Raw genomic sequence first — 22,500 nt, forward strand, 5'->3', positions numbered from 1 at the left:
AAGGTTAAGCTGGACTGGGCTGGGTTCTGATTGGCTTGGTTTGGTTGAATTTGTCTTGGCTTCGATATACTGGGTTGGACTAGGCTAGGTTGGCCTGGTTGGGCTAGGCTAAGTTCGGTTGAGTTAAGCATGTATATTAGAGCGTTGATTCCAAAGTCTAGGAGTGAACCTATTGATGGAGGGGGGGGGATCCATTTTTGCGTTCCAGACTGGCTTCGTAGGCTCACTTCGTCGCTTGTCGTGTGTAATGATGTGATCGCCAAGGCCTGGCAAATCGATAAGCGAAGCCGAAGATATCGGTCCTTATGATAACAGTCATCCGTCGTCGATCAGCGTCCCCCTTGTGCGTACCCACGAGCTGTGATAATACTCATAAAATACTAATGAATATATAACTTATTCATCATGGTCTGCGCCATGTCAGAGCCTATTCGGGGCTGAACAAAACAGTCTGGCACGTGTTGCAACGAAATGGACAGGCTACTGACCACCTTGTTATTGAACCTGCAGAGGAGGAGGAGGAGGAGGAGGAGGTGGAGGTGGTGGTGAGGTTGCCTGTGGGCCTGTGGCAAAGGGGTGAGGCGGCAGGAAGCGGGAGGGAGGGATGGGGGTTGCGGTTGGCTTGGGTTAGACAAGTTTGAACAAGGTGGATGGTTGGTTGCCCCCTAATATTGCCGCCTGGCCCAGCAGCAACAAGAGCAACGTGGAGAAGTGAAGAAAGCGCAGAAACGTCCTAAGACATCCTTCATAAAAGAGAATCGATTAAGATAAAAAGAGAAAAAAAAAAAAACTGTCTTCGTGAAAACGTAATAACTTCTGTATCGTTTGGCCGGGTTCCGTCCCCCTCCCTCCCTACGTCCCTCCTTCCCTCCCTTCCCTCCCTTTCCCTCCCGTCCTCTTCCTTCACTTTTCATCTCTTTCTCCCAATTTTCCTCCCTCTCTTCCTCTTCTACTTCCCACCCTTCCCCTTCCTCCATCTCTCCCTCTCTTCTTCCTCTCCCCTCCCTTCATCTCGATTTTTCTCCCACGCTCTCCTTTCCCTACCCCACCTCCGTTCTCGCCTATCCCTGTACCCCCAATAGATAGTTTTTCCTATCTAAAATTGGGAAAATTATATATTTTCACTTGTCGAGCTTTAACTTTTTTCTCCCATAACCCGTTCATTACGAAGCCCTTCCCACGGCTAAAAAGAACCGCTTGGCGTTAGTCAGAACAATATAAAGTAAGTCATTATAGCAAAGGCGTAAATAGAAAATAAACAAGAGCGAGCCGTTTATACCTTCACCGTCCAAGCCTCTTCTTCTCCAAGGTCATCCTCCGCAATGTCACGTGGTACTGTTCCTTGTTCTCTGGCTTCCGCCAGGCGGTTTCATTCTTATCCGAGGTGCCCTTTCACTCCATAGCGAAGGGGCACCGAACGCCTACCGTCCCGGGTGGCACTTTGACTCTCCTCCTAGCTGACTCTAGGCGATTTTATCCGTGTTCGTGCCACCCTCTAGGAGGACTTGGAGGTTGACACCTCGCCGTCTGCTTTGAGTTGCAACTTGAGATGACACTTCGAACTCAATCTGTTTCAGGTTCGATCGAGAATTTCGATTCTTTGCCTGAAGCCTCGCGTCAACTCCGGACTGGTGGACACCTTTCGGGTATGACCACTGTGGCATTGCTCCGAATGTAACCAACGACGATAACACATCGCAATTGCCCCCCAAGAATAGAAGCTCTGGTTACCTGTGGTTGTGACCATCTTGGCTCCTGGTAGACGATCTGGGCTCATCTGGTTGGATGGGTGCCAACGTTTTGGGTCTCAGGTGGAGGAAACAGAGTATAGGTTGCATCACCTCCCGTGTGGTGGACCAAGGGTCCTCCAGCAGTAGTCGGACTATTATTTTTCTTTGTCTGGGAATGGTGCATCATGGTTACGTGAGAGGTCCCCAACTCAACCCCGGATATCACAGTTGAAACAAGCTTTTATCCTGATCGTGTATATAAACACCTCTACGGTCAGTCAAGCGAAGATAAACAGAAACAGTGGCCTCGGGGTCCCAAGCGGCGTCATCAGAGAGCTCGTCAGGTCCGTAAACCAGTGACCGCACTCGGATGAGTCATAGTGGATTCTGACCTGACCTGATATGACCTGCGTCGAGAGCCGTGGTTCTCAACCTGGGCTTCATGACCTCCCCCCTCCCCCCCTCCCCCGGTCACCCACGGCGTTTCGCCAGTGGTTAATGTATGCCGAAGATTTTATTCAGAGTTGAGGTCTTCGCTAGGAGGCTAAGAAGCAGCAGCGTATAAATCTCTGTCCGTGACGAAAGGCGGGTTAAAAACCGCTGATGTAGGGTGTTAAAAAATAACACTGTGTCAGTGCAGCATTGCCGCCTGTACATCAGTGTAGCACTCAATAGTAATTTTGTTGCCTGCATACATATTCAATATTTTATATGAATTAAGATCTCACTGCATTTCTAATTGCTTGGCGAGACTTTTGAATACTTCTGTACAGGATGGCACTATCCCTCTTATTCTGGCTGCTGCCAGGCGATTTTATTCATCTTGGGGGGCATCCTTGTTGGCGAAAAAGTCACAGTCTGTAACAGGGGTGGGCAACATCTTTAACTATGGGTGCCAAAATCAACCAAATCATTGATACAAAATTTTCGCACGTGCCAACGGAGTAAATCTATAGGCTTACATACGAGTATGCCCTCTCCTTTCACCTCTTAGGAGCCCAATCCGCTGCCCAGCGCCCCGTGGAGTTACTAAATGTCATACAAATGAAGTTGGAGATTTATAATTTTTCCAAAGGCGAGCCCCGCGTTTCGCGTGCCGGAAAAAATCGTTAGTGTGCCAGGTTTGCACGCGTGTCAAAGGTTGCCCACCCCTGATCCATGCTTTTCATTGTGGTCTGGCTGCCGTCTTGCTATTCTATACGTCTGCGTGGCACCCATCCCCTCCTCGGTAGCGGTAGGTTATACTCGTAGAGCCACTGTCACTGATTCGGCCGTCGTCCAGGTCAATTCATAGTTGATGTATCCTATACATGTAGAATACGAGTCAGGACATATATACACAGAGTATCCTATACATGTAGAATACGAGTCAGGACATATATACACAGAGTATCCTATACATGTAGAATACGAGTCAGGACATATACACAGAGTATTCTATACATGTAGAATACGAGTCAGGACATATATACACAGAGTTATCAAATGCATTTTTCATGTCACATTTAATTCGTAATTGCAGATCGAACACACGAGTGTTGTAATTACTCTCGTATACCACGCGGGGTAATTTTGATTGCGGGTGTAAAGTGGACCACAACTTTTTTGGCATACAAGTCTTTTCTCCTAAAAATTATTGACGGTATCAACTTTACATCACCAATCAAGATCACCCCACATGACGATACCTTATAGATTAGTGTACTACACAGTTTAGCAACATTTCGTTTTAGATAATATCTGCATTGGGTATGTGTTTCATGACAAGGTCAAAAAAATTTCCTAATTGACCTTAGTCATTATTGACATTAGTATTTGACCTTAGTCTGTGTTTTTGACTCTGTCGCTCCTACATCTCCGCTTCGTCCTCGGAAACTAAATTGTCATTGTCATTAGTCCCAAACGGGCCGGATGGGTCGCAGCAATGCGTCTTCTGTCTGTTTGCCTTTGTTTCGTCATAAAACTTTGGTTTCATGCCATTCAAGTGTTATATATTCTTTCATTTGTTGTTTCATCAGATGTCATTATACATTTGCGCGCGCCTCCTGAACGTGCGAGCGCGCGCGCGCACACACACACACACACACACACACACACACACACACACACACACACACACACACTCACACTCGGTGGCGCGGTTGGTAGAGTCCCAGACTGTCAGTACGGCGGTGCCGGCAGTACCTGGTTCGAATCCTGCCCAGGGCTGAAATTATTTCAGTATCGCTGCGCTTCGAGTCGTTACTCCAACTCTCGTGGGCGGGGAGTTGCGGGTGTGTTTGCGTGTAAGGTCATAGCATTACCCATAGATCGGTCATACGAGCTCTCTTCCGAGAGGGAAATAGCTGTCGATCACGAGTCCAACACGTGATCCAAAGATCAAGGTGAATCACATACACACACACACACACACACACACACACACACACACACACTCTCGGTGGCGCGGTTGGTAGAGTCCCAGACTGTCAGTACGGCGGTGCCGGCGGTACCTGGTTCGAATCCTGCCCAGGGCTGAAATTATTTCAGTATCGCTGCGCTTCGAATCGTTACTCCAACTCTCGTGGTCGGGGAGTTGGGGGTGTTTGCGTGTAAGGTCATAGCATTACCCATAGATCGGTCATACGAGCTCTCTTCCGAGAGGGAAATAGCTGTCGATCACGAGTCCAACACGTGATCCAAAGATCAAGGTGAATCACACACACACACACACACACACACACACACACACACACACACACACACACACACACACACACACACACACACACACATAGACACACACACATTCAAACGTTAAACCAGGTTGACCCTCGTTCTTTGGGCAGTGGAAACCATGTTTCCCGTTCCTGTTTGTTCAGCGACAGTTTCTCCGAGGGAAAAAGGGAAGCAATCAGCTGACACATATGATATTAATGAAGGGATACTTCTTGTTGTTGGGATGTGTGTTGACAGGGGTTCTTGGCCCCGCCGCTCTTTGAGGGGAAAGGTTTCCCTATGCTCTTTGTGTGCGCCGCTGTGGCGCCCTTAGCATCGATCTCTTTCCGGAGGAATGAAGACAACCCCCCCCCCCCCACACACACACACCGGGTCTGTTCCATTTGGCTACAGGTGACTCTCGTTTGATTTGGCTGTCCGAGCTCATGGGGGAACAGGTGGCAGTTTTCGTTTTATTACTAAGCGTCCCCTAATGTACACAATTCCTTTGATATGAGTTCTATATATTTTCTGCAAATTTTGTCCCTGGAAGCTGAATAAAATCATAGGTCTTCAACCAGAACACATTCTTAGAACCCAAGTAATGACCCAACGATTCAAAAGGTCACACCCAAAAGACCCAAAAATATCCAAAGATCTATATTTCTTTTACCACAATTGAACCAAAGGTTTCCTTGAGCTGAGTAAGAAACCCTGCGTAAGGCATGGCAAAAGTCTCTCTCTCTCTCTCTCTCTCTCTCTCTCTCTCTCTCTCTCTCTCTCTCTCTCTCTCTCTCTCTCTCTCTCTCTCTCTCTCTCTCTCTCTCTCTCTCTCTCTCTCTCTCTCTCTCTCTCTCTCTCTCTCTCTCTCTCTCTCTAACTCTCTCTAAAAGATTGTGGTAAGTTACTGACTAAATTTCAATCTCCAGCGAAGGCAGATCCTTCTGAAAGCACTCTCCCCCTTTGCAAACTGTGTACCTATTATTTCAATTAATATTTGTTCCCTTGATCTTTGTTTGCAGTTATGGCCATCATATCTGTTTTGGTCAGTGTCATTGTTACAAGCGCTAACACCTGATCAGCTGAGATAAGATAAGAAGTTAGGCGAAAACATTTCCTCCGGTTGTCAGGCGGGATACGTGTTGCTGTGTTCCGCACCATATTGATGCCATAGTTAACTACACAGTCATTCTCAACCTTTTTCACTCTATTCCCCCCTCATAAATTTTCTACATTCGTGTGCCTCCCATTCATTTTTCTCCCAAATCCCACCCCACCAAAAATAGGTGAAATAAATAAATAAATAAAAGTAACAATAATAAAATGTCGATGAGAAAAAGCTTTGCTTTATTACAGTTAACAATAAGATTTATCTTATATTTCTTCCAGGACCGAGTGATGATTTCCCCCCATTTATTCAGATTCCTCACATTATAAAGAAATGTATAATTTGTAACAGCAGGTCATGGCGACCCCCTAAATTCTTGTCATGGGTCCCTTGGGGTGCCCCCGTGGCTCCCTTTGGGGCTCCTATGATCCCCAGGTTGAGAAACACTGCCTTAGTAGCATGGGACACTCTTTGTGACAGCATGGTGCCGGGGACGATTTTATACAACTTTGAGACCGACTGACGGAAGGAAGGACGGAAGGACCGACTTGAACGGGGCCTTAAAGGACCATGGCATCGTCCATGTCGGGGACCAGACACCCATTAGATTAATAAATAATATAAATTAGATAAATAATTGAATAAACAAATTAACTGAATAAACAGAAATTGGTTAAGAAAATAGATAAGTAGTCAAATAAATTGAATAATACAATTAAATGAAGAGTTGAATAAGTGAATAAATAAACAGGAAAACAAAAATAATTCATGAAATTATCGATAAGTGGGCCTCATCACTAGTCTAGGGTCGCATGTTGGACTCGTGAACGACAGCTGTTACCCTTCCTAATGAGAGCTCAGAGTTTGTATATAGACTACTGCAATCAAACTCGGACCGCTGGATTAGGTGTTGCGAACGGTATCACTGCCCTGTCGAGCCGCACGCGCCTGTGTGCAGTGATCAGGAAGTTCTTTCTCATACAATAATTGTTGAAGAAGATTGCGGCTTCACAAATAGACTTATATCTCTGTAGATTTGCAGGTGTTCTCGCAAGAGATCGCTGTTCAGAAAAAGAGCAGCGTTTCCATATGTCCACCACCTCTTTTTCTAGGTCTTTCACAATCATCATCCTATTACACAATCGAGTGAATGTTTTAACACATTGGTAAGATAGACTGAAAATCTCACTAGATCGGAGAAAAAAATCTTATTTAAAAATGGGTATATTGCGATTATTAACTGTGATCCTCTTCAGCAAGGATCCTCAAATAACTTTTTTCACCGATGGTGGGATTTTCAGTCTATCGTCCTATTTGTTCCTGGTTACCAAGAACTACTTATACCTCTTGTTAAATTGTATTATTTGTCGTTCATGCTCCCTCTCGATTTTATTCTATTCTGTATATTTATTTATTCATTTATTTTTATTATCTAATTAATTTTCTTATTATTTATTTTATTTATTTATTCGTTCATTTGTTTTTGCTTGTGGGGAGGAGGGCGAATAGCCAATGACCACGCGGCTCCAGCAGGGCTGCAAACACAAATTGCTTTATTTTCATCGCAGTTGATTAGAAGTCTTATTTTCGTGTTTCTGATTACAATGTACTTTGCATTTTTAACCAACCATTTTTCGAGAAAGAATACTGATTACGTACTTATTGTGGAGAAGCACACGCTTAAATTAACATTTCAAAAACCTATAGAAGAACTCTAACAAAAAAGATGATTTCCATAGGTACATAAATATAACAAAGGATTACAAAGGCGGATCATGCCGACAGGAGACCTTTTGGTCCATATCTAGGTCGGATGCGAAAAAAAATCATAATAATAATAAATTAATAGATAAAAACTATAATAATGTAAATAAAAAATAAAAACATAAATAAATGCATAGGTATAGTTAAATAATAAACATACAGGTAAATAGTAAATAATAATAAATTGACATATAACTAATAATAAATGAAAATCAAACAGATCAATGATAACAAAACAAAAACAAATAATATAAAATAAATCATAATCATTACAGCATCTTGCTTAGGTGTTTATCTAAATAATTCGTAAAGCTTCGAACTGAACTAGATTGCACTTCCTGTGCAGGAAGTTTATTCCATTCATTAACTACACGGTTGGCAAAGTTGTACCTACCTCCAAATTGAATCTATTATAAAATGAGATGGCCGACGTACGGGTCCTATATAGGTGTGAGATGGGTATAATTCTGTCCCCCCCCCCATAGACATACAAGGAAAGAAGCTCTTAATTGTATTACTACATCTGATTACATAATTGATTATGTGAATAATTGTACGTACATCGTAAGCAAAGCAAAAAAAAAAAAAAATAGAAATAGAATCAATGTTACCAATTACCAAGTGTGCAACAGTACTGTGTACTACAATTAAGTGAACGCACGCCTACACACGCACTCACACACACGCGCGCGCACACACACACACACACACACACACACACACACACACACACACACACACACACACACACACACACACACACACTGACTCACTCACTCACTAATATGCACACACTGTCATCGTATTGGGGTGGAGGTTATTGTAAATACAGTATGGTCCAACCAGAGCGATCTCGCTACGCGATAGTGTTGCTGCGCAATAATACTGCATTTCATTCTGTGGATCACCGGTTCCATTGTCCCTTCTGCAAGAGGCCCAGGCCTCAACTGAACGAAATCATCTGCTGTAGATCAGAAGATAATCTGTAAAGTTCATCTTCGTAAATGAGTTCAACATCCTCACTACCTCACATGGTCTATTGCGTAATTATACTTCCCATGCGCTCCTTGTTTATTACGACTTATGGTTAGGGTACAGTACTCTCAAGGTGATTGCGCCATGGATTCCTCAGGGTTTGGTAGGAAATCTTCAGGACCCTATCACATGATGCCACCACATGCACCACACTTCTGGCCGCTCCACTGGGCCATGTGGCGCGACCACGTCTGAAAGGTTACATTTGAATCAGTGCAAAAATATGGTGGCGCCTTCACGTAGACCACTCACAAAATATGCCTTACTTCACCATCACACATCTGGCCGCAGCACGAGACCTGGTGGCGCGGCCACGTCTGAAAGGTTACATTTGAATCAGTGCAAAGACATGGTGGTGCCTCCATTGTGGCATCGCATGAAGGAACCCAAACTGAATGGATGACTCCTAAACACCACCATTGCCCTTAACTCCTACATGCAAACATACATTGCTCACAGTGGTCGTGGTGCTATCGCAGTAAACACAATTTACAGGCATATGCTTCATACATTGGACTTATTGTTGTTATTATGTAGTACTACACACATGTTAGTAATATTGGACTTGTTATTGTTTTATTATATAGTACTACACACGTTAGTAATATTGGACATATTGTTTTTATTATATAGTACTACACACGTATTAGTAGTATTAGACTTGCTATTGCTTTATTATATATTACTACACACGTGTTAGTAATATTGGACTTGTTATTGATTTTATTATGCAGTACTACACACACGTTAGTAATGTTGGACTTGCTGTTGTTTTAATATATAGTACAACAAACATGTTTTACTCACATGTAATATTGGGCTTGTTATTGTTTTTATTATATAGTCCTACACGCATGTTAATAATATTGGACCTGTTAATGTTTTTATTATATAATACTACACACATGTTAGTAAAACGCAGTAGTACTTTCTCTACCAGGACGTCACACGTCGGCGTAGTACTTGTAACAGAAATAGTTAATTGAAATAGGTCTTAAATATGTTGTTTATCTTTTCCATATGTCAACACATGTTCTCCTTTTTCTATTTTCTGTTTAATTTTTGGGTCTCTACAGGTCTGTCTATCTATATATCAAAAGCTTTTTTCCCCTTATAAGGTAGGTAGCCAAGTCAAAGGCACAAACCTACTCCCACCACTCTTCCCCCCCTCCCATCTTAGCTCCTATTGGATGACGGGTCATCCCGCATCCTGCCCCCTGCCCTACCCGTCTCTACAGGTAATTCCTTTAAATCTTCATAATTGTCGTAGTTAATTTTTTTTTTAAGTTATGATGATCTTACGGGTATTTCATAGTCGACTCATGAACACATGTTTCTTTATGTAAGCAACTCATATCTTTATATACTAGTGTTTTATTTTATCGTGAGTAACTTATTATACTGATTTCAGACTTAATTCACAGTCACAGCCATTCCATAAATTTTACTTGCGCTTCTCACTCTACATACAATCTTAACAAGCCGGATTAAGCCACCGTGCTGAGCTACAGAGTCTGTATCGTCTCTTAAGGGATAGATCGATCCTGCAGTAGACCATTCAGGCTACACTACACATAGTTCTTATGCCCTCTCCGTTTCTTTCTGTAAGAAACTCGGATTTTTGGGGCCAATGTTCTGTTCTATCGTGAATATGCTATTCTTAGTGTACATATTTAGTAACGTTGTCCTCCAATTCTTTAAGTTATCGTTGGGTATCTACATGTTATGAGATATCAGTATAACACTTTAATCTGTGCGTGCCATCAGAGGTTGTCTGTGTGCCGCCACAGACCACCTGTGTTTACAATGGCCGGTCTACGTTTTTGTCCAAGTTTCATTATTATGTTTTTCGCTTTTCCCCCAAGTAAACACTCCTTTCCTATGGACGGATTTTTATTTCCGCGAAAGATTTTCCTGTTCCTTGCATTTTATACATTGATAGGCTTTGTTTATAGTTACCTGAGCGAACTCTCCCCCCCTCCCCCAACCTCTTCGCTCTGCCATTACTTCTCCGTCCAACAGATAATATTTACTTACAATTACACCCAGAACTGTGTATTGTTGTCATGTTGGCTTTTACAAGACCGCCCTATAGTGTATTTGTATGTAGAGCCTACCTGTAATGTTATATAGGTAGCCTTGGAGGGCGGGCGCGCACGTGTGTGTGTGTGTGTGCGTGCGTGTGTGTGTTTGTGTGTGTGTGTGTGTGTGTGTGTGTGTGTGTGTGTGTGTGTGTGTGTGTGTAAGGGAGCATCTCCTTTGCTGTAGCCAGGTTGGCCTTCAAATAACCCCTGCCCCCATGACATTGTTGACTTTCTCGGTCACCCGAGGCGGACGGAGCAAATATCTCGACCACTTATGTTTGTGTACGTGCATGTGTGTACATGGAACACAAAGGGGGACTTTTATGTTGATGTGTAGATTTGCAAGTTCTTACAGTGTAGGGAAGGAGACCCGAAGCGTACTGAAGGAAGCTTGGGGAGCGACACCCACCTATACTGTATTCTTTATGTTCATGATGAAGCGAATTTCAGTCCAGTGAATACCGTGTCGAACTTATGAGCAGGTGGTCGTGAGTTCGATTACCAGGACACGCTGCAGGCTGTGTCGCGTTGGTACTCGGCTCGGACGGGGAGGCGACCCAAGAAAAAAAAAAAAAAAAAAAAAAATCGGCTTGCCGCAACTGAGAGGGTTTTGCTCTATCACGGGTTTCTAACTTCTTCTGCATGGGAGTGGGATGGTGAGTGTCAACAGACCCACTTCAGCACCCTCGAAAAGGCAAAATGAATACAATTACAAGCTAACAATGAGATGAGGCGCGTACGCCATTAGCTTGGCATTGTGTGGTACTCTGTGCGTGCATGTGACCGTGGGGACGCGAACCCAGGGCCTCATGACCATGATGGGAAAGAAGCGCCTGTACAGAACGAAGACGTTCTCTCCAAGGACCTGTTTGGTTGATAGGATCCATCCACCACACACTGGATCTTCCGACTCCACAGTCCTTGAATGCCCAAGGTCATCTTAGTGTCAGAAACGACATTACCGTTTCGGAACAGAAATGAAATGATGACGTGGTCCTTGCCAGGTCAGGGATCCACTGTACACTGTTTTAGTAATAACCCTGGTGGTGCCCAGCACACACATTGAACATTTCTGGTTCATGCTTGCACCTCCTCGTAGGCAGGTTCTGCGAGTGAACGAATAGGCAATCCAGCCCCGGTCACACTCTCACGATTCTCGTCAAATGTTGTGAATCTGAAACGATGCAGGACTACTTCGCTACAGTATTCTAGACCTCACTTAGGACAATTAAACAGTGTGTCTAATATTCGTACAGGTTTAACTTCTCTTAGTTCGTAATTCACCTTCTCAACAAACGACGTTTGGACAGTCGAAAAATAAACAGTTGTAAATGAAGTCGTTTCAACTCAAACTTGAGTCGTGATAGTGTGACCGGGGCTTTAATGGAAGAGTGACGAGGAGGGAGGAGGGGAGAGAGGATGGTTAGAGTATCACTGTGGGAGATGAGACCACGAAAATCCCAGGGGTCATAGGGATGTCCAAATGAGTCTAGAGAGGGCGTTCCTGAGGAATTGGGTCGGTTTAAAAAGAGGAAAGGTAAATTGGAGGGGATATAGAGAGTTAATAGGGAATTAGCTTAGTGGCACTGGAGTTTAGACTAATGAAGCAGGGAAGTATGGTACATTTTAGTAAAGGTAGAGTTAAGTGAGTTGGATATATCAGTAACTGAACACATAATTGGTAGTTATGGAGGCTGAGGATGGTTTGACATTGTAAAAGCATAGTTGTGGAACTCAAGGGAATGGTTTTGATCTCTTTCACTGTGTCCAATACTGGGTGATCTTGTCGAGTTAAAGGGAGGGTCACGGTCGATAGGAACCCCGTTTTAGGGGAGGTCGCTCCCTCCCCCTCAGCTGAATAAAAACGCCAGGCACCAACCAGAATGAAATTATATATTTTTAAATGGCTGCCATCCTAGCGAACGTCTTAGTTTCCGCAATCAGCAACCATCCTGGTTACCCTCACTTCCCAATCAGCCTCGCATACCTCCATCTACATCTCCGCGATCCCTCCCCATCACCACCTGTTTGCTCATCTTGGCCCTTTTTCAAGAGTCTCCCTAGGCCTACGTAAGAGTCCCCGCGGGGCCCGAGATCGTTAACGAGCCCCAACGCTGCTCCGGAGGCACTCCGCTACTCTGGGCTCCGGCCTTGCCTCCCTGAGGTGGTACGCCACGCTCCTGAAGAATCATCCTCACGTTTTGTATTCCCCTGCGGTACCACCACTGCTACTCGGCGGCTCCTGGGTCCAGATGTCATTGTTCCTTCTGTTTGGAACCAGAGACTAATCTCCTATCTTCAGCCCCGCCTCCCCATTGTTCCGTACGCCACAGGCACAGCTTGTTTACCCCTCATTTAATCGACCATTCACAGATTCCTTGCGTATTCCGTGCACAGGATGAGACATCTTCCTTTGTGTTTTACGGTTAACATTCCCTTTCATCTTTGGTTATCTCACCCTTGGACAGGGCTTTTATTTCATTTCATGTCATTGCAAGCCCGGCATGCTACCGTTCTGCACTTGTCAAAGTCAAAACTCCCGAGGTCAGTGTTTTTTCTTGTATTGAGAAAATTCTTAGGTGACTCTTAAAATTTGTTAGTCAACTCTCTCTCTCTCTCTCTCTCTCTCTCTCTCTCTCTCTCTCTCTCTCTCTCTCTCTCTCTCTCTCTCTCTCTCTGTAAAAAGGTGAAAAATAATCAGGTCAATATTTAAAAAGGAATTGGTAACTATAATAAGCTAAATATCAATAATTGATGGCTGCAATATTCATAACCATAGAAAAAAACAAAATATCTAAAAGTCTTTTTTTTCGCATTTGTGAATTTCAAAATTGTTGCACAGGGTCAAAGCGGTCATACACTTTGCTGCTCTGACGACACGCTTTTTATATATATATTTTGTTCATGTTAACGCGGGATGATTCTGTTCTCCCACAGAGACGGTGATGTTGAGCAGAAGGGGGCATGGCACACAGGCATCGCGAACTCAACATCGCCGACTTCGGTGTGTCGACCAAACTAATCCCGGGCGAAGCACACATGGATTTGCTCCTCTTCGAGGATCGCGAACTCAACTTCGCCGACTTCGGTGTGTCGACCAAACTCATCCCGGGCGAAGATCCTGATCCGAAGGTACGGCACCCTGAGGTACAGAGTTCCCGAGGTGGCCGGTGCAGAGAACAACCCGCACACGTGTGGTCTTGTGGAATCGTCCTGGTGGTTCTTATCACGGGGTGCTCATTCCTGGCCAAGGGCTTGCTCCACTCCCCAGTAACCCCAGTTGCAGGCCCTTCTTGATGAACCCGACCCAAAGAAAGAGTCCCTCGAATCTAAAGAAAATCCTTGGGTCAGATACTAATTCAAATGGCACTGCAGCATGCCCGACAATAGACATGTAGCAAAAATCGTAATTGCGAGAAAGCAGGCAAATACTGAGCATCAGTAATCAGATGTTCATACGTTAAACTTGAATCCAATAAGGAGTGGGGTTCCCTTGGCGGCATAGAATCGTCTGGTGGCAGTCGGATCCAACAGAAAAGTCTCAGCGCGTTGGAAAATACCTTTTTTACTATCAACAAACGAAATGGCAATAAAAGCAGTTTATCAGATAATTAGAAAAATCCGATAAGGTTAATTATTTTTTCCCAGTATAAACAAAGATCCATTCACATCTGTTCAACCATATGTGTACCTACTTACGCGCCTCTGCTTGTCTATACCTATCTTGTGTGTGTGTGTATGTGCATGCGTGCATGCGTCATACCCTTTCAGTTAATCAATATTTATGTATGCATATATATATATATATATATATGTATATATGTATATATATCTTTTGTTTGCTACAGGTATTGCATTTTTTAATTTGTTTGGAGTTTGTGCTTATCTGTGAATTAATGACTATATAAGTAATTATTATCTAATCATTACATTCTTATCTGTGGGTTTGCGTCTTTGCATAAACATTGAATTCACATAGTTTGGTTATCATAAGAGTAGTGATATTAGGAATTATTGATCACCGCTGTAAGCCCCATAGAAATCGTTCGAATCCATAGTTCGATGAGACTTGCTACAAGTTTAGACCTCATTACTGCATCCTACTGGGTCTTAACATCTCCGTGCCATGTCTTTCTATATCTCCCTGAGACAGCGCAAGGGACCCAGAAGCCGGACAAGAGTATCAGCTGGCCAATCTGGTGGACGATAAACACAGGTTCATTTCCACTCGCAACGTCCATAAACCTGCACACGCAACCGGACCAGATGTCCGAGCCGGATCGGTTCCCACTGACCCTCAGGGGACAGGGGTGGGATGGTGGTGGGGGGGGACTTTATCCATCTTCTTCGCATCAGCAGAGACGTCTTGGACTGAGGGAGTACACAAGCGGACGGCACACGAACCGAGACCAGAGCTATCAGCGCTGACATCGGACGGAAGACTGAAGGTCCGGTGGGAGGTCGCGTCCTTAGTCACCACAACCACCTGGAAGGCCCGGCCGCTGTTCCCAACGGCCAACCTGTTGACCCCCCCCTCCCCCTCCCTCTCTCTCTCTCTCTCTCTCTCTCTCTCTCTCTCTCTCTCTCTCTCTCTCTCTCTCTCTCTCTCTCTCTCTCTCTCTCTCTTTCCTTTTTTCTCTATCATCATGATTGACCCCCCTTTTCTCCATTCACGGTTGCCCTTTCATTATCTGATCCTCCTCCTCCTTTTCCTTCCGACCATCCTGCTCTCACCCTCCCCTCCATCCAGCACCGTCTCCTACCCCCGTGGACCCCTCCACTTGTCAGAACGCTTTGTTGGTGCTGTGATCCCCACACCACCTCGCAACCTTTCACATGTCCTCACTGTTTCCTCCTGCACCTCCTTCCTCCCCCTCTACTTCCCCTCCCTCCTCTCCTCCCTCCCCTCTTCCCTTCCCTTCCCCTCCCCTCCCTACCTCTCTGCCTCTTTCTTAATCTCCACTATCATCCTCCGCTCCTTTTTTTTTTAGCACTCCACATTTCCTTCCATTTACCTCTGCTCACTCTGCACCCCGCCCCAGCTCCTTTGCCCCTTCCCCCCGTTCTTCTTTTCTCCCCTCTTCTCCCTCACTATTCGTTCCCTTCTCAATGCTCCTTCCCTCTCTGTCTTTCCTCTCTCTCTATTCTTTTTTTTACTTGCCCCGCCTTCCTCCTCTCTCTGCTCTCCTTTCCTCCTCTCTCATTTTCTTCCTTTTCTCTTTTCCTCAACTTGTCTTCCGTACATTAGATTTGGTCAAACTTTCTTTGTGGCTGTCATCCTTCTTGTTAGCCCCATTTCTTTTCTGAGTTTACAGATAACTTTCACTTTATGTGTTCAAAGCCGCCATTTTCTTTTCCCTCAGCCGACTAGAATCACCTCTAGATAGCCAGAATAACATTTACAAATAAAAATGTGACCAGAGAAAAAGGGGTTTCTGCAAGGATGAAAACGGGGACTCTTTCTCGTTGACAGAAACGACGTTGAGGAGATGGATCTTGAGGACCCCGCCACTTCCACAGCGAGGGAAGAAGGGGGGGGGGGAGAGTGGGGAGGATCAAGAAGTTGATTTAGACCGACAACAATAGTTGGAGTAGGTAAAGCGATGGGGGGGGGGGGTTAGGCAGGATGGCATAAACGTAGTCACCTTGGAAGAGGAAGTCACTCGAAAAAGAATGCTGATGACTTTGAACTCAGACTGTCCCTCCATTCTGCTACCCTGATATTTAGATCTCTCCTTTAAATGTTTATTTTAACTCTCTCCTAAAACTCCTTCCGGTAAAATTGCAGAATCACGCCAACACGGATATTTAACATGAAGTTTACGTTGTTCAACAGGTCCTAACTTAATGTAACCTAACCTATCAAAGGCACATACCTCCCCCCCCCCCATTCTGCTCCCCTTCACCACCCTTTCCTTCCTCTCATAATATTAGCTCCTCATGGATGACGGATTATCCCTGTATTCGGCCAACTGCCGTAGGTCAGAAACAATGTAGCAAGACACAGATATTTAACTTTAATTTTACGTTGTTCAATAGGCCCTAACCTAACCTAACCTAACCTAACCTAACCTAACCTAACCATTCCTTAAAAAAAATAGATCTTTGAAGCGCAGAACAAAAGAATTGAAATATGTGTTTGCGTGATAGAGCCTTCCATCCTTTTTGACGTGATATCATACCCAGGGATAGAACCGCTGGTAATCGGCGATGGAATACTAAAATAGATGGAACGGAAAGGGAGTGACAGGATGAGTTCGAGTGTATTCCTGGCAGTAAATCTTCAAACGTAATCAACTCGAATTCTCTTGAACTTCAGAGTTTTGCTCGGTACTATGATCGCTCAACGATGATCGTTCGTGGATCAACGATGATCACCAAACGACTGTCTAGAGCACTTTTTTGTTTTGGAAATGGGCTGTTTGCTTCGAGCCACTGCCGCTAGTCACTAAAAATAGTGCTCTAGACAACGTTTGACGATCATCGTTGAGCGATTGTGGAACCGAGTAAAATGTACCTTTATCGAAATTTGCCATCGTGACAGATCTTGTAAACAGACGTCGGAGAGGAGGCACCCACTCTTTGGGTTACAAAGGACATTGCTGACACAGTCATGGCTGATGAAGATAGGCATTGTGCTGAGTAACTCATGACCATGCAGAGGAATTAGATGACAAAAAGATTGGAAAATATATATATATTTTTTTTTGTGATGATGGTTTGTGTGTTCGTACGTGCATACGTGTGTGCTCGGGCGTGCGCGTGTGCCTACTTACTTTTTACCATATTGTACACGTGGCTTTAGGTATTCTTGTTCGAATATTTACTCAGTAATGTGGATGTTTTCATCACCGTGGCCACCTTTGTGTGTTTATTTATTCACGTGTGCTGTCGACGAATAGGCCTAGTTTGTACAAAGGAGGCCCACCGATCAATGGGTTTCTTGAGATTCGGCTTGAGATTGCTCGCCATTAGCTTGAATCCAGCGGCGCTCTTGAAGGCTGGACAGGAAAGGTCTGCTGAATGGGCGAGTGCGCTCGCAAGTAAACTTCTGGGGCGGGAGACTTGGGAGGCAGAGGCTCTCTTGAAGCATCCAAGCAAAGTGTCTGGAAAGGGAAAGGAAAGGGAAGGCAAGGAGGATGAATTCCTCCACAACTCTTGGATTCTTGTTTGTTTTCAAGCGCTTTCCTCCACAACTCTTGGATTCTTGTTTGTTTTCAAGCGCTTCCCTCCACAACTCTTGGATTTTTTTGTTTGTTTTCAAGCGCTTCCCTCCACAACTGTTGGATTTTTGTTTGTTTTCAAGCACTTTCCTCCACAACTCTTGGGTTTTTGTTTGTTATCAAGCGCTTTCCTCCACAAGTCTTGGGTTTTTGTTTGTTATCAAATGTTTTCCTCCACAACTCTTACATTTTTGTTTGTTACCAAACGAATTCACCACCCACCCCTCTCCCCATCTACAATTAAGTGTTTTTTGTTTGTTATCAGAGGCTTTCTTCATATCTAAATACACACAATCCACCCAGCCCTTTCTTTCACGACTCGCGGAAATTTATTATCAATGACTTTCTCCACCCAACCCTCTCCTCCCTCAACGACTTGCACATCGTATTTTTGTTATCAAAGGCTTTTTCCAGGTCTAGATACACACTATCCACCCAACCCTCTCTCTTGCAGAACATCGACCGTACTTCAGTAAAAGCGCAACATATTCGATCAACATTATCTACTTCAGAAACCGAACGGATTGTTTGCCATGATGTCGTTCACAACCCTTAAACACAATTTATTTTTTGTGTGTAATATTGAATAACATTGTAATGTTATTTATATACAGAAAACGGTTGGAAATAAAGTGATTAATAACAAACTATTTGCGAGCTAAATTTTTTACGCTGGTGGGGTGATCGGAAGCGTGCTTGTCTCGCATTTGCTTAGCTGTGGGTTCGAATCCCGCACTCATCTCCGATTCCCAGCGGTGACTGCTGATGACCTGCCCCAACAGTTCCCAAACAGCATAATAGGGCAAAGATGACGGCTTCGGCCACAGCTACTCAGCGCCCCCTGGCGTACTCTCCTTTCTCCATCAAGTCAACTTATATTATTGGAATGAATCCGAAAGTATCTTTTCCTGATTAATCCTCCAACAACTGTGAATCTTTATTGCAACGGGAGATATTTCCTATGATCCTACCGAATTCAATCACCATTTAATTTTGATTTAAAACACAAGATAAAATACCGAAGAGGTCGACATAATTTTAATCGCAAGTAGTGACCAGAACTGTTCGTCTGTTCCACCCTGTTCCATCGACAGGATGGAAGGGGGAAATTGGGAGTATTTAATGCTGCGAGAGTAATTCCAAGTAATGAGAACAGCGGAGAGCCCAAGTTCCATGGACCTTTGGAAAGCCCAGTTCACGGAAGGGAGCGTGTTTAGATAGTAAACAAGTTAGAACGGGTGATTACACTCATACTAAGTGTTCTAATGGACTGCTGGCATAGTATTGGGTTATTTATTTGTTCATTAATTTATCTATTTATTCATTCATTCATATATCTATTCGGTTAATTATTTATTACCTCGCGCAGTGAGAGTTTCTGATTGGGTTCTCTAGGTGACGTGAACACTGTGTCGGTTCAAATTTGGTGTCTTTTCTTCGTTCTTCGTTGGACCAAAAACATTATAGAACATTCTGAACACTCTCGGAACATTAACTGGCAAGCAGTGAGAATTTGTGATTGGGTTCTTTGGCTGACGTGAGCGCTGTGTGGATTGGAATTTTGTCTTTTCTTCTTCATTCTTTGTTGGACCAAAAACTCGGGAAGCATTCGGAGCGCGCTCGGAACATTAACTGTCACGCAAGAACTATTTCCGAAGTAACATCGTAAGAGAATCACGACCCGGCGCGAAGCGCTGAGCGCAGTGAGACTTTCTGATTGGATTCGTTGGGTTTCGCGCGAAACGCGCGCACAATCATTGTGACGTGAGCGCAGTGCTGGTTGAAATTTGGCCCGCTTTAAGGTTTCGGCTTTTTTATTAATCTGTTTAACAAATAACAACTTTTTCTTATTTTTTATTTTCTTTCTCTGTATTTCGTAACTCAAGAATACACATTGGTATCCCTTCGTCAGCGGTCGTGAGGGTCCTGCATTTGATGTATTTGCAGTTTATTTGTGTCTTTTGACGGAGGTCGAGGTAGCGGTGGCTCGAAACCTGCCACCGGCGAGTTGAACCAAGAACACGATTCATTAAATTCTACGCTACAAAGCTACAAAGTCCTCTGCAAGGATCACCGTCCTAGCCTCCTGATAGGGGAAATTTCGCGACGTTAAACTGAATCATCAGATTTTTATATATATATAAATATAGATATATATATATATATATATATATATATGTATATATATATATATATATATATATATATATATATATATATATATATGTGTGTGTGTGTGTATATATATATATATATATATTTCGATTAAAAACTTGAGGTTTTTGGTGGGGTAGATGTTAGTGGTACTGCAAAGATATGAACGAGAGCAGAGTGTAGTTGTGATGCAAGACATCCAGTCTGCCCCTTGGGGGCACGATACAGCTTGTGTACCTCACTACGGTGATTTTAATCCTGTTTTTTAAGGTTTTTATTTGGGATTAGAGTCGGGATAGAAGGCTTAGAGAGCGAGAAGGATGAGGCAAGGAGCTGAAGGAAGAAGAAGGAGGGATAGAAAGATACGAAGGCGCAGGAGGCCTCGAATAAGGACGGAAGGAGGGGGAAGGAGAGGAAGTGGGGCCGCGGGATGTAAGGCATGGGTAGGCCTACAGCCAATTATTCTGGCGACACTCACCGTTTCCTCGTGTTTTGTGGCGGTACCCGCCCCCCAACATACAGCTGAATAGAATGAAGAAGATGCATTCATTCAAGGAGGAGTGAGGAAGCAGCCTCCCAGTTGAGATGAGTGCTGGTGTGGACGCAATTCTTCAACCTTATATTTTACTGAAAAGATGGGAGTCCTTCAGACATGAGAGAGAGAGTGTTTTTATGTGTGCGCAAATGTGGAAGCATTAAACGAAATTTGTTTGTGCGACGTATTTATGTTGATGCGTATTTCGACACATGGACATAATGAAGCGTAGTAGTAGTAGCAGCAGCAGTTGCAGTATCTGTAGAAGTTGTGTTAAAATACCAATAGCAGCAGTAGTAGCAGTAGTGGTAGTGATAGTCATGGTAATTATACTGAGTGTAGTAGTGGAAGCAACAGTACTGGTATGGTGGTAACAGTCGTGGCAGTAAAAGTAGTAGAAGCGTTAAAAGTACCTACTAACAGCAACAGTGGTAGTGGTATTGATAGTTATAGTAGTAGTATTGAGTGTAGTGGTGGAAGCAGCAGTAACAGTAATGGTAGTAATAGTCGTGGTTGTAGTATTGGCTGTAGTGGTAGAAGTAGCAGTAGTGAGAGAAATAGCAGTAGTAGTAGTGGGAGGATGAACGTGCATGTCGGCTCAAGCGTCTTGTTATCGCGGAGTGAAAATGAGCGTTATCATGTGCGGCCTGAATCAGTCACAAGATAGAGCTCAAGTAAACGGTTATTTTTGTGTCGTGACACAGGAAATTTAATTTCGTTTACGAAGACGTCATCATAGCATTGTGTTATTTGTCAAACCTTCGATGACGACGTTGATACGAATTGCTGGTGCTGGATGATACTTAAAGGCGTTCAGTTGTTCAGTTGCGTTTCAGAGCGAATCGATCGTCATCACCTTCATCAGATGGGGATGTCATACGCCAGGGAGCGCTTTGCTTCACTTACACGCCGGCGCCAGTCCCCTTCACGGTCTCTCCGAGCAAGCTCCCATGCAGACACCCTACCACCCTTCCCACTCCAAACAACTCTCAACATATTCGATCAACTCCCTTCAGCCACGAACTCTGTGGGTGTCTCTCCCCTTCGTCTCCTCTATCGGAATGTTTTATGTCGAACGCCAGATATGGAATGTGCTCCTTCGCTATGGAGGTGGAGGAGTGGGGGTATAGTGATTAATGAAATAGCCTGGCGGCAAGAGAATTTTAAAGGAAAAGTGCCACCGTGTAAGGAAGGGAGGGAGCTCGGGGAAATGACTGCAGAATTAAACTTGTTAGTTTGGGTCTCTTTGTGGCGCACATGTTGATCCTCGATATAATTACCATCTCTCTCTTTCTCTCTCTCTCTCTCTCTCTCTCTCTCTCTCTCTCTCTCTCTCTCCTTTTCTTTTTTTTCGTCTTGGGGTGTTTGCAGTTCCTTTTCGCTATTTATTCCTCAGAGGAGAGCACTTTTCTTCTTAGAGGAGTCTTCGATGAGCGAGTTTTAGTTTTGTAATTATTTTGTCATCAGGTTAACTTTGGCCTGTACGAAGCAATTGCTGTCTTTGTATCAGTGTTGAGAACTATAGTGGTGTTGCTAGCGCGATAGTAGTATGAAGGTGGCGGCACACTAGACTAGCATGCTGTTTGCTTTTACTACTTTCGTTTGAGTAGAAACGACTTTGGTTGCAGTATTCTGGACTTCTCTAAGAGCATCTCAACCGTGTGTCTAACATTCGCTTAGGTTTAATTTCTCTTAGTTCGTCATTCAGCTAATCACTGTTTGACGCAATTTGACATTTGGAAATTTGAAAAGCAAAAGATCGTAACCGAAGTCGTTTCAACTCAAACGAAATAGCAAAAGCAAGTAGCATGCTAGCGAAGAATGCCTAGCGCGCCGCCACCTTCAATGTAAAATGTAAACGTTATCCCTCTGGTTCATTGTGATGATTATTTTTTGTTCCAGGTTCCAAAGGGGGTTTCCAGAATGAAAGACGTCGCCTATTCCAGGAAAGTAGTCAACCTCAGAGGTTGTCAAAGTGTGAGAGACTTCGAGAGGAAGCAAGACAATACATCCAATCGCGCTGTTTTAATGCGCAAGTGGAATGCGCATTTGACACGCGCGCGGAACTCCAAACCCTCCTGCCTCCTAAGGCCCCGCAATCGAAGTTGGCTCCGAACAAACACAACTTAATCAAACTAGACAAAGCGCCGTCTGGAAGAACACTTAAAAG

At 44.0% G+C, this 22,500-nt stretch overlaps 1 protein-coding gene across 3 annotated transcripts in view; it reads left to right on the forward strand.

Annotated features, from left to right (window-relative positions):
• Positions 1-22,500, forward strand: part of LOC143025252 (uncharacterized) — a 138,916-nt gene that overhangs the window by 116,138 nt on the left and 278 nt on the right. For 2 of the 3 annotated variants that reach the window (XM_076184712.1, XM_076184711.1), the window contains 2 exons: positions 13,356-13,565; positions 22,233-22,500. The exon at positions 22,233-22,500 is cut by the window's right edge and continues 278 nt beyond it. In XM_076184712.1, the coding sequence (XP_076040827.1) occupies positions 13,383-13,565; positions 22,233-22,460 (411 nt within the window). In that variant the 5' untranslated portion in view covers positions 13,356-13,382 and the 3' untranslated portion in view covers positions 22,461-22,500. The remainder of the gene's footprint in view (positions 1-13,355; positions 13,566-22,232) is intronic. The other variant, XM_076184714.1, reaches the window with a different exon arrangement.

This window comes from Oratosquilla oratoria, chromosome 5 (genome assembly GCF_046742065.1).
Source record: "Oratosquilla oratoria isolate Oo_2021 chromosome 5, ASM4674206v1, whole genome shotgun sequence".
NCBI lineage: Eukaryota > Metazoa > Arthropoda > Malacostraca > Stomatopoda > Squillidae > Oratosquilla > Oratosquilla oratoria.